At 58.0% G+C, this 12,216-nt stretch overlaps 1 protein-coding gene across 2 annotated transcripts in view; it reads right to left on the bottom strand.

The window, feature by feature from the left end:
* LOC133340553 (uncharacterized) overlaps positions 1-12,216 on the bottom strand; it is a 46,288-nt gene that overhangs the window by 20,542 nt on the left and 13,530 nt on the right. For both annotated transcript variants that reach the window (XM_061548853.1, XM_061548854.1), the window contains exons 11-27: positions 11,355-11,510; positions 10,746-10,963; positions 10,000-10,091; positions 9,376-9,494; positions 8,760-8,930; positions 8,290-8,489; positions 7,310-7,395; positions 6,792-6,913; positions 6,523-6,675; positions 5,914-6,116; positions 5,460-5,545; positions 5,078-5,211; positions 4,303-4,424; positions 3,456-3,600; positions 2,023-2,238; positions 1,170-1,346; positions 711-857 (exon numbers count right to left, since the gene is read on the bottom strand). In XM_061548853.1, coding sequence (XP_061404837.1) covers positions 711-857; positions 1,170-1,346; positions 2,023-2,238; positions 3,456-3,600; positions 4,303-4,424; positions 5,078-5,211; positions 5,460-5,545; positions 5,914-6,116; positions 6,523-6,675; positions 6,792-6,913; positions 7,310-7,395; positions 8,290-8,489; positions 8,760-8,930; positions 9,376-9,494; positions 10,000-10,091; positions 10,746-10,963; positions 11,355-11,510 — 2,547 coding nt within the window. The remainder of the gene's footprint in view (positions 1-710; positions 858-1,169; positions 1,347-2,022; positions 2,239-3,455; positions 3,601-4,302; positions 4,425-5,077; positions 5,212-5,459; positions 5,546-5,913; positions 6,117-6,522; positions 6,676-6,791; positions 6,914-7,309; positions 7,396-8,289; positions 8,490-8,759; positions 8,931-9,375; positions 9,495-9,999; positions 10,092-10,745; positions 10,964-11,354; positions 11,511-12,216) is intronic.

Below are 12,216 nucleotides of genomic sequence, written 5' to 3'. Positions count from 1 at the left end.
GCATAGGCAGAGTCGACAGCACTGACAGCTGGGGGAATGTAACTCCAGACCATGGAGGAGGCAGAAGACAATGAGCGACTCCCCACCGAAGTGAAGACGGACTGGGGGCTTTGAGTGAACAATGACGCTAGTGAGTATAGTGGGGGAAGCGGGTGAGTGAGCGGGTGAGTGAGCGGGTGAGCGAGTGGGTGAGTGAGCAGAGGAAGCGGGTGAGTGAGCGGGTGAGTGACAGGGGAAGCGGGTGAGTGAGCGGGTGAGTGAGTGGGTGAGTTGGCACGGGAAGCGGGTGAGTGAGCGGGTGAGTGAGTAGGTGAGTGAGCAGGGGAAACGGGTGAGTGAGCGGGTGAGTGAGTAGGTGAGTGAGCAGGGGAAACGGGTGAGTGAGCGGGTGAGTGAGTAGGTGAGTGAGCACGGGAAGTGGGTGAGTGAGCGGGTGAGTGAGTAGGTGAGTGAGCACGGGAAGTGAGTGAGTGAGCGGGTGAGTGAGTAGGTGAGTGAGATGGGGAAGCGGGTGAGTGAGTAGGTGAGTGAGATGGGGAAGCGGGTGAGTGAGCGGGTGAGTGAGCGGGTGAGCGAGCGGGTGAGTGAGCAGAGGAAGCGGGTGAGTGAGTAGGTGAGTGAGTGGGTGAGTTGGCACGGGAAGCGGGTGAGTGAGCGGGTGAGTGGGTGAACAGGGGAAGCGAGCGGTGGATCGGAAGTGCGTACCGCACCTGTGTCTCCGTCCACTCCTTCGAGTTGATCTGACCCAGGGGCACGGACGAGGGCAGGGTCCGGATCGTGTCGAGGGGCAGGGCCCACACCAGCCAGCCCGGTGTGTCCTGCACAAGGGCCACCGGATCTGTCGAGACCCTCACCGCCTGTTGGCAAGCGCACGCTCACATCGTCACATCGCCTTCACTCGCATCGTCACATCGTCTTCACTCGCACCATCGCATCACCTTCCCGCTTGCTTGTGGTTTCTCGCACCTCCGAATGATGGAGTGAGCAGCGTTACAAATGAACAAACGTCAAAGGGGAGGAAATGCTTCACTCTGGGAGCAGCTGTTAAGAATCCCCCCCACCATCCCCCCCCCATTGCGTGCTGACAAACCGTCAGCGAGCACCCAACAATGAAGCCAGCAAGGGGCACGGCACCACCCGGAGCGGGAGTGCAACCCAGGGCCCCCCACCTTCTCCATGATGGCGGCGGCGACCGAGGGCGGCATGGCGCTGCCGACGGCGGGGTCCTGCATCCCGGACAGCGTGAGCAGGCTGCGCGCCTCCGAGTCCGGCAGCGCCAGCACGGCACTGCTCGGCAACCCGGACACCAGCGTGCCGAGCTGACCGATGGCCGCGCTGTCACCCAACTTACGACGGCGGACGGTGAGGGGGGGTCGGGTGCAGATCGATGCAAGCGTCAGCGCGTCAACACGCGGGGCACTCGAAGGTAAAACAAAAACCCACGATGCTCTCGGCAGGTTGGGATCCATTGATTAGAGCTGTCGCGGAGAGACAGGGATATGTGGTGTGGCGCATTTCCACCAACACCCCGACAGCTTTTACATGGTGGCTACAAAACGCAGGGTTATGGATTCACTGAGTCACTGGTTCACACGTGGTCACACGGGTTCACACCGGTTCACGGGTTCACACGGAGGTTACAGGCTAACATGGGCGTCATAGGTTCACACGAAGGTCACAGGTTCACGTGGGGTCACAGGTTCACACGGGGTCACGGGCTCATACGGTGTCACGGGTTCACTCGGGGGTCACGGGATCACGCGAGGTCCCGGGATCACGCGAGGTCACGGGTTCATACGTAGTCACGGGTTCAAATTGGTGTCATGGGTTCACACGGGGGTCACGAGTTCATGCGGGGTCACCGGTTCACGTGGGGTCAGACGTTCACACGGCTAACACGGGGTGTCACGGGTTCACATGGGGGGGGGGTCACAGGTTCACACGGGGTCACGGGTTCATATGGGGGGGGGGGGTCAAAGCCTAATTGGGGAACAGACCACCGCGTCCGCTGGTGCCACTCACGTAGACTCCCATGTCGACCAATTTATTGACGAACTGCTGGGCCTGTGCAAGACTCCACCCGCTCTGCTGCCCCAGGGTGGGCAACGCAGTCAGCACCGCCTGCCCGCTCAAGTTGGTGATGGCGGCGGGGCTCAGGAGCAGGGCAACGGGCCCCAGCTGTACCAGCTGCGCCGCGCTCAGCTGCTGCCCGGCACCCGCGAGAATCGCCAGGGCGATCTGCGGCACAGAGAGGCGGCGAGGTGACGCGGCGGGGGGGGGGGCATGTTGTTTTTCTGAATCTGTCCCCTCGGGCGTGATTATCAATCCACTCGCAATCGGTGTCTCGCGGCGGTCGTGCGTCCTCAGTGTTGGGCGCTGTCTCTTCGTATGCCTGCGGGGCTTTCTCAAACGTCCTCCGGTTTTCTTCCCACTTTTGTCAAGAACTCGCCAAAGTTGGAGTGCTCCGTCTGTGCGGAGCTTTGAGTGTTATCCCTTTGTACGCACGGTGGGGGTGTTTATAAAATGGGCTTTTTGGCTTTCTCACTGAAGGAATTGGCCAAACGTCCTGACGCCGGACCTCCTTGAGAGAAAGAGAGAGTCTTGATATGAGGTTAGGTTTTCCCGGATACACAATGTTATTGTGAAAAACATTTTGTAAACCTCTGGGCCAGCTCCAGAGCCTGACAAATGAATAAGTTGTTTCATATAAAAACAACGAGCACATTTGCTATCCGCGCCATTCGTACGGCGAATGGGCTGTGGGTGCGCGCGGGCAGCTTTTGTGAACGATGCCATCCTGAGTGGATGACTGCAGAACGACAGTTACGAGCACGGCCTCCCACTTCATCTGTCCTCATTGCTACTCCCTTGTGCGTACCGGTGCTTTACACAAAAAAACACGACACCTTCATTGCATTATTTTTTTCCCCGACGAGTCCCGTGCCCGGAGGATTTTTAGTTTTATTCGACTCCGGCCACCACCACCCTCGCCCCCTCACCATCCCCGACGCGGTGGGGATGGGGAGGGGGTGAGGGTGGGCAGCGGTGGGTGGGGACGGTGGCACCAGTACTTTCTGCTGCTCATAATCATCGTTTTTGGGTGAGATCGCGTTGTTTATAAACGTGTCGTAACCCTCCACCACCCGACGCGGCCAATCAGCAAGAAAAAAAGTGTCACGTTGACAAAAGACAAATAGTTCACTGCCTTAGCCCACCGGTGTGTTGAAGCGTGAAACCACAACATTTACAAAAAAATGTTTTTGGTTTCACGCTTCAACACACCGGTGGGCTAAAGCAGTGAACTATTTGTCTTTTGTCAACGTGACACTTTTTTTGCTGATTGTCCATGTCGGGTGTTGGAGGGTTACGACACATTTATAAATAACGCGATCAAACCCAAAAACGTTGATTATGAATAATATTGGTCGCGAAAGCCTGCTACGTGTTAAACTGACCTTCTGCTGCTGCTGCTGCTGCTGGGCACTGGCGGAGCCGGCGCTGGCGCTCTGGAGGCACGCCTTGAGCTTGGCGACGAGGACCGCGTCCGTCGGGGGCACGGTCGTCACGTCCGGGTAAACGCAAATCACGGAATCCGGAATCCTGGCGGGCACAGGGGCAGTTGGGCGACTTTGGCCGTTGCGATTCAGACACTGTATTCCTCCGGGTCTAAATCGAGATTCTCATTGTGATGCACCATAGAGGTGCGAGTAATCCTGAGTACGATCGTGCGGTGGCTTCTTGGCGTGGGGAGAGTACGTCACCCAAAATAATTTGCATATCAAGAGGAATTTTACATATTTATGGGAAATGCAGATATGGGATTAGTCACTACTTGTTGAATGTGTAGGAGGTGGGCGGGGGGTTTCAAAGTTATATTATGCCCGTGCATTATGCAGGATTAGCAGCATCAAAGGGAGGGAGTAGGGTTAGCATTAATAAAGGGAAGGAATGTCAAGGCGCTCTTCCCCCTCCAACCCGGCTTAAATATACGCTGCCAAGCCTGGTGGTGTTTCATTCAGACGCTGTCTTTCCGACAGACCTGTTCTTCACCTGAGGACGGCTGCTTGTGTTGTGGCCGAAACATCGTGAGAATGATTTTATTATGTTTAATTTTTATTATTTTATTATTTCCATTCTACGTGACTTTACCGAAAGAACCAAGAAGATGAATCCCTGCAGTCACGAAAGCTTTAAACCAATTAGGACTAATTCAGGGGAATCTAGGCCCTCGTGATTTTGCCCTCCCGGTCACCCTTGGCCCCCGGTGCCCGGACCACCGGGCAATAGGGCCGCTGGCCTCACTTGTCAGCAGTGAAGTTGCGGTTGAGCATCGCGCCCAGCACCAGCTTCTGGAGGTCGGAGGGCAGATCGCGCGCCGCCCGGAACGTGTCCACCACCGCGTCCGTCGTGAGCGCCGCGTCCAGCTGTGCGACGCGGCCAGCAACGACGGCACAAAGTCAGCGAGGCCACCTGGTGGCCTGAGACCCGCCCGGCCTCAGAGCCAGTGGGGGTCCTGAGACCCAGGGGTCATTGGGATCCTGAAACCCCCCGCTTGGCAATCGGTGTTCTCAGACCCCACCACCGTGGGTCGTCCTGTGACCCCCACGGCAAATTGGGTTCCTGAGGTGTCGCAGCAATAGGGGTCCTGACTCGGAGATCCTACAGCTACTGGGGTGCTGAGACCCCGCCCCCCCTATGGTCATTGGGAACTTGATCCCGAGAAGCGCCGTTGCTGGTGTAAACTAAAACTAGACCCTACATTTTTATTTGACTAGGTAAGGCCCCACTGAGCTATGTAGCTCTTTTTTCAGGAGCCACCTGGCCACAAATGATTGCTGAACGAAGCGGCTTTATCATCACGTGGAAATGTATAGCAGCTAAATACTCCGAATGCACGTTGCTTCTAAATGTGGAGGGAAAAACCAGAGGACCCAGAGAAAAATCAACGTGAACACGGGGAAAACATACACACTCCAATTATACAGCAGATGTCAGGCTTGCGATCGAACCCAAGACCTCCTACATACCAGGCGAGGTAGTTAACATCTCGCCACGGTGGTGTAGGCGACGGAGTTACCTGCTGAGCGTCGGTGAGGAAGCCCTGCAGGTCAGAGCGGCTCGCGAGCAGCACAAAGTGGCCGAGGTTGGCGGGGATCCATCCCGAAACGGTGCCAGCAGGGACCCCACAGCGCGGGGCCTCTGTGGGGAGGACTGGACGAGAGATAGAGAGCACGCGATGGGGAGTTGGTGATGATGCAACGGGAGCATTGTGAGGACAGATGATGCGAGCGAATCGACGGGGGATGGAGACGGACAATACAGCGAGACCGGCGGCGGACAGAAGGCAGTGGAGAGAGAGGATGGCACGAGACGAGAAATGAAGCCGGTGGTGCAGATCGGGGCGAGGTCGCTGGCGGCGTTTGCAACTGAAGGCCAGCGAACTCGCCGGAAGGTCGTACCGGAGAGGAAGCGAGACATCCACAGGTAGGACGCACGCCGTGCGTCCACGCTCAGGGAGCTGTAGGCTCCGTCCAGGCCTCCCACGCTGCACGCGGCACGAGACATCGAGCCATCGAGTTTCAGGAAACGGTCTTTCGATTGTCGCAGACGGGGGCCCCCTTTCACCGGGGGAGGTTTGGCACCGCGCGCGGGAATTCAATACGAGAGACTCGTCGGAGTTCGGTGCCGTTGAGCAGTTGGCCTCTTCGAACTGTTTTTTGTGTTTAGTTTGTTGCCCCTTCCCCCGCACCTCCGATTGTCCCGGTTGGCTACCTCCGGCACCAAAGAAGTTCAACGCACGTACGTAATCTACCCAATAACCCAGGGGGAGACGACCGCTGGTGGCACAGCACAGACACCCGCCGTGTGCCTGCGCCCCTGCTTGACCGACTGTCGCCGCGGAGCCTCACTCACATGGCCTGGAAGGCGGAGCAGTTGAGCGAGGGCGGCAGGGAGGCGAGCTGGGCCACCGTGGCCGTCGGCAGGAGCTGGGCGAGGTACCGCGAGAACCACACGGACACCTGGGCGTCGGGCAGGGTGGCCAAGCTCGGGCCCAGCGTCCCCCACACCTGGCTCATCATGCGCGCGCGAACCTCCACGCTGGGCTGCGACGTGCTCTGCGCACACAAAAGACAAAGATCTCCCTCCATGTAGCCTTCGACAGTCTGTTGGGGCTTACACATCGCACCAGGTGCTCATTTGAGGTTGAGTCGACCGAGGGGAGGCCCAAGACCGGTTCAGTTAATCGTCACCGGCATTGGGCGTGATCGGGAATCTAGCTCTGGTCACCGGTAGCGCTAACTGTTGGACTACTTCTGTAACCGCGTGTTCGATTCCTCCTCCTTCACGGAGGAACAGAAAAGAAGTTGGCAGGGCCCTTGCTCAGCAGCGGGAATTACCAGACAACAACTTGCCGGCTTAACGGTGTCTTCATTGGCACCGCAGCGGGCGATGGTGCCGGGACACGTGCCTCAACCCGAAAGGCTCCGGGGCCGTGGCCTGTGCCTAGCCTTCGTGGCTCACCGCGTTGGTGTAGCGCTCCATGAAGCTCGATAGCTCGGCCATGCCGTGCACATTCGCCAAAATCTGGTCCACGACGGCCGTGCTGTTCAGCAGCCCAGGCACCCCCGCCAGGTCACCGAGCTGCGCAGGGCTCAGCTGCTCCAGCACCTGCAACTGGGGAGAGCAGCAGTCAATGGGGAGGGGGTGGCAGGGAGGGGGGTTAATTGTGAACACGCGCGTGCGGCGCAGAGGAAGGTTAAAGGTCACGAGGCGTCACCGAGTGCACGTACGGGTTGAAAGGTCGGCAGGATCTCCGTGAACTCGGAGAAGGCGGCTTGGCGGCTGAACTTGCCGAGGTACGTGGAGAGGAAGGTGCCGCTCGTCACGTTTTCCAAGGGGCAGCCCTTCGCCACTGCGCGCCACGAGAGAGAGCGAGGTCAGGACAAGACACACATCGATTTCTAATGGATTACTCTGAAGGTCGAAAGCCACCGACACGCCACAGGCGGACGGATGACGTCACCGACCCTCGCCTGCCACCTCTCCGGACAGCGGCACAAGTGGGAACGGGGGGGCGAGACTTTTGTTTTCCACCGATTTTTCGTGCTCACCGATTAGTCGAGTAAAATTGAACCGATGATCGTGATCAGAGAGAGAGTCCAGCTCGTACAGCCCAGCTCGGAGAGCACGGCTCTACCCATCGGTAAACATATACACACACGGCGGCCTGAGGCTGGGTTTGGTGGGGGAAGTGGGTCGGTGGGTCGTGCTGAGGCCTGACTCAAGGCCACGGGCACGGAGCTCTCACCTTTCAGGTACTGCTTCGTCTGCAGGTAAATGCTGTGCTGGGTGGATGCGGACATATTGTCGTAGGAGTTGTTCAGAGCAGCCATCCTGTTGGGTGGCAAAAGGCGACCGTTAGCCTCGGTTAAACGAGACGGGGCAGCCGAGGCTCTCGTCAATTGGCGAGGTGGCTACGCGGCTTAGGAAGCTAAACGGGCGCATCTCAACCCCCTTTTTCCACTGCCACATTCGAGCCAAGCCGGTGTGGGGCATTGGACGGCAATGGGTTTGGTTTTCCACGCTGGGCATTTGCCAGAACCGAAACGATGAAACCCTAAATCTGACTTGGGGCCAAGCAGGGCCTGGGGGCGGGGTCAATCAACTCGTTGATCGTGTTGCGACATCATCGGCACGGCACTGCTTCTGCAGTGGAAAAAAAAACTGGCACCTGCTGAGTCGCACTGGGCTGGCCCGGCACGGCCAAGGAGCAGTGATTTTTGGGGAAATAAAGGTAACTGCCTGAGATTAAACTGGATTTTCAAGCATCATGATCTCAAGTCACCAATGACTGCACTCATCAACTTGCTTGAAAAACTGAAAAATCTGCAAAAGCAGCAAGGATTGATATAGACATTTTTAATTATGTTGAGGGTTATAAAAAGGAACAGGTGGAGTGCAGCTTAATCGGTAGTGTGATTGGCTGCTGATGCATCTATAGGCAGTGTGAGAGCTCACTGTGATTGGCTGCTGATGCATCTATAGGCAGTGTGAGAGATCACTGTGATTGGCTGCTGGTGGCTCTGTAGGCAGTGTGAGAGATCAGTGTGATTGGCTACTGATGCCTCTGTAGGCAGTGTGAGAGCTCACTGTGATTGGCTGCTGATGCCTATGTAGGCAGTGTGAGACATCACTGTGATTGGCTACTGGTGCCTCTATGGGTAGTGCCTGTGCACAGGGCAGAAACCCAAGAGTCGTGCCCCTGATGAAGACTGAGCTGCATCTCACATGATGAGGTATGACGAGCAGGTGAGTCCGGCTGGGAAGAGCTGGGTGCTGGGCGAGAGGGCAGGCAGCAGGGGCCCAAGGAGATGGCCCATCCACGTGCTCAGCTCCACCTCTTTCATCTTGACGAGGTGAGGAGTCAGGTGCCCCCACAGCCCCGTCACGAGCTCGGATCGCACCTCGTCGCTCAACTGCCCAGCACCCTGCGCAAAGACAATGGTGGCGGTGGTAGTGGTGGTAGTGGTGGTAGTGGTGGTGGCAGGAAGAGGAGGTGGAGGTGGCAGGAGGTGGAGGAGGAGGAGGCAGGAAGAGGTGGCAGAAGGAGGTGGAGGAGGCACCAAGAGGAGGCAGGGGGAGATGGAGGAGGTGGAGGAGGCAGGAGGAGATGGAGGAGGCAGGCAGAGGTGGAGGAGGCAAGAGAAGGAGGAGAGGGAGCGAGACGGGTGCGGACGGCGTGGCGACGCTACTCTCACCTGGCCGATGCGCTCTGTGAACGCGACGAGGTCCGACGAGGGCCACGGCAGAGTGCTGAACTGCGCCAGCGCCTGGGTGGCGTCGGCCCGCGTGCCACGCGGCCCCAGCGAGATCAGGAGGTCGGCGAGCTGCAACGCGGTCAGCTTGGTGGACGACGTCATCATTGCGCTCTGCCGCGCGCGCACGCACCCACAAACGCACGAGTGAATGGGCAAGCACGCGCAAAACAAAGGCAAAGATCACCCTACGTTATAGCCTTCAACAGACCGTCAGGGCAAGTGCTGTAAGCGAGCAGCGCCTATGAAGGCAGGCACAGCGCGCAGAGGGGGCGATGTTGGGGGGACCACTGTGGCTCCGCAATGTTTCGCAAGGATCTGTTTCAGATGCAATATTCTTTTTGACATCTCACAAAGCATGGTGGTCCATCAGAATTCTCCGAGAGCTAACGGTGTTCTATTGTCCCAGAGATTTGGGAATCGCTGGCCTAAAGGATCCTGCCTTGACTGGTCTACACACGGGCCTTGATCTAAAAGGCTCTGGGGCCTTGGCCTGGACCTAGGCTTGCGGATCTCGGCCTCGTGGATCCGCGGCCTCGAGTCCGAGATGGCCGCTCACCCCGTTGAAGCTGGGCAGGAGCTGTGTGAAGTCGCTGAAGTTGGCCTCCCGGTAGAACAGGCCGTAGTACTTGAGCAGCAGATCCTCACTCGTCACGTTCTTGCCGCACCTCTCGGCCACTGCCGCCACGCACCAAACACAGGACAAACAGCGCGATGTCATTTGAAGGCTTTGGATGACCTCGCAGGAACCTGTGACGTCCACTGTGAAGCAGACAGGCGCGAAGCATAAATGGTTTCTAAGCACTGCAGCGTTAACCGGCGCAGCCGCTGGGCTCGAACCGTGGACATTTGCAAAGAGTGACAAACACGCTACCGTTTCGACAAGTTACCGCCCAACACTCCAGCCTGACCACGCCAGGGTGGCGGGTAGTGGGTTGTGGGTAGAGAGTGGTGGGTTGGAGGTAGTGGGTAGATGGTGGTGAGTAGAGGGTGGTGGGTTCTGGGTAAAGGGTAGCGAATGCAGGATGGAGAATGGAGGGTGGTGGTTTGGGGGTGGAGGGTGGTGTGAGGAGGTGGTGGGTGGTGGGTGGAAGGCGGGTGGTGGGTAGAGAGTGGTGGGTAGAGGGTGGTGGGGGGAGGATGGTGGGTGGCGGGTTTCCCATCTCGAGTGGGCGGTGGCCACCTGTTGGCTGCAGTAGCTGCGTGATCTTGCGGGCGACCTCGGTGCGCACGGGCACAGGCAGGCGGTCATAGAGGCTCTCGAAGCTGTCGTAGCTGCGCACGGGAGGCAAATGTGATACTTGGAGACACAGGGCACAAGGGAGACACGGGCACACGGGAGATACAGGACAGCAGGCCTATTAAGCCTATGTGGCAGTCCAGGCAAATGCTTCAGTGGGCCGGTCTATTCCAGGGAAATTGCCAATGTGATCAGAACAGCAAAAATGTGTTTTATTACCTCTAGTGTGTACGCTTCATTGCTTATTTATGCTCTTAGTTGGCATTAAGTCCCCATATATTCGGCAGCGCCAAAGATTATTCCTCACAGGCCCATTTGTTTTTTGGACCCAGCCCAAATGGGACCAATGAGATCACATGGCAAAATAACGCAAACGCGTCGTCACATCGCAACATCTAGCTACTCGTATACAGTTTGTCGCACAACCTATGAAAAAAATTACAAAAAAATTTTTGCCCATAGATCCGATGTGAGTTTATGAGTGTCTGGGCCGACTTTGAGTCACGGTCCATCACTGCAGGACAGAAAGATGGGAGACACCATAGTTGACCCCAAGGCCACCGCGAGATGGGCCAAACTGACCGCTCGCCGCCCCTTGTCCAAACCGTGACCCTGACCCCCACGCGCCCGGCGATGATCCACGCAATTGCCCCCCCCCCCACCCCCCTGTTCGCGGCCGCCCCGCTTACAAGGCCTGGAAAGCGGAGCAGTTGAACGAGGCCGGCACGGAGGCCACCTGATGGGGCTGGATGGCGACGAGGAACGGCGGAAGGCGGCGCGAGAGCCACGCGCCGCCCCACTCGGCCTCGCCTAGCGTGGGGAAGCGCGGCTCCAGCAAGGCCCACACGAAGGTGAGCACCAGGCGCTTGGAGTCGAGGTTCAGGTCGGACAGCGTCGAGGGATTGGCCTGCGTGGAAAGGCGGGTGGTGGGGGGGGGCAGCCCACGTTGAAATTATTTTGCACCGTGAAGTAAGCCGACCGTGCTACTGCAACACATTTTAGAAGCGACCTGGCCACAAGTGACAGCTCAACGAAGTGGCTTGTCGCATACAAATTTATCGCAGGCGAATACTCTAAACGCGTGAATATTGATTCTAAATGAAGAGGGAAAAGCAAAAGGACCCGGAGAAATATCCACACGACTACGGGGGCAAGAGAGACAGAGACATGCAAACTCCAAATATACAACAGGCATCGTCAGGGTCTGGATCTAAGCCACGACTTCCTGAATGCCAGGCGAGGCGGGTAACACGTCGCCAAAGCGCGAGCGAGGGGTCGGGAGCTCGAGCGTTTCTCACGGTGGCAATGAGCTTGTCCAGGAAGGTGGCCACGGACTCGTAGGACAGCAGGGAGAGTTCAAACATCTTGATGACGAGGCTTGAGTTCCCCAGGAAGCCCGGCTGGGCCGCCAGCACGGCGAGCTGCTCGGCCCCCAGGTAGCCCAGCGCTTCCAGCTGCAGGACGACGAGTGACACGAGAGCACGAAGGCGACGCTTAATGCCGCAAGGGGGTTACAGGGGCTAGCAGCCCGGTGGATCTGGAATTTCACTGAGGGGCCCGGAAATACCCGCTAAACGCTTTACGACGGCCGAAACGCAACACCGTGGCGCGCGGTGAAATCCTACAGGCGACGCGGCCCTGCGGGAGCGCGTCCCGCCCGCCGGCCGCTCGTTGCAGAGGTTCGCGGGTGGAATGCGGCGTGGGTCGCCCTAGTTAATACCGCGGGTGTGTTGATTGTAGCCGTAGGCCGCCATCCGATTCACAACGGCTGCTGCGCTTTCCGATTATTTTTCTAATTTGGGCCACGATGCTTCGCCGGCCCCCCAATCGATTCCCGTGCCCCTCCAACCCCACCCCCTTAGCCTCCTCCCAGCCCAACTGACGGTAAAAGTAAAAAGCCTTCGAATAATGGCCGCAGATGATGCAGGCCATAGTCTCAAAATTATTTTGCACGCCAAATATCAGCGCTGGCGGCAGAGAGACCTCCATGTGTTGGGATGTCCCTCTGATGAACTCCGTAAGCGGCCGTGCAGTGTGGCGTAGTGGCACGCCGTTCACCTACAGGAGGCTACCGAGTCCTTTATTTAAAATTTTCCTGCACGGTATGCATGCCGCAGCCTGTGCCCCCCCTCCCTCCCGTCCACCCACCCTCACCCCGCC

The sequence above is a fragment of the Lethenteron reissneri genome, chromosome 10, assembly GCF_015708825.2.
Source record: "Lethenteron reissneri isolate LAM-NWPU_2019-01 chromosome 10, ASM1570882v1, whole genome shotgun sequence".
NCBI classification, from domain to species: Eukaryota; Metazoa; Chordata; class Hyperoartia; order Petromyzontiformes; family Petromyzontidae; genus Lethenteron; species Lethenteron reissneri.
Note: the sequence above shows the minus strand (reverse complement) of the source record. Positions and strands in the feature narration are given on the sequence as shown.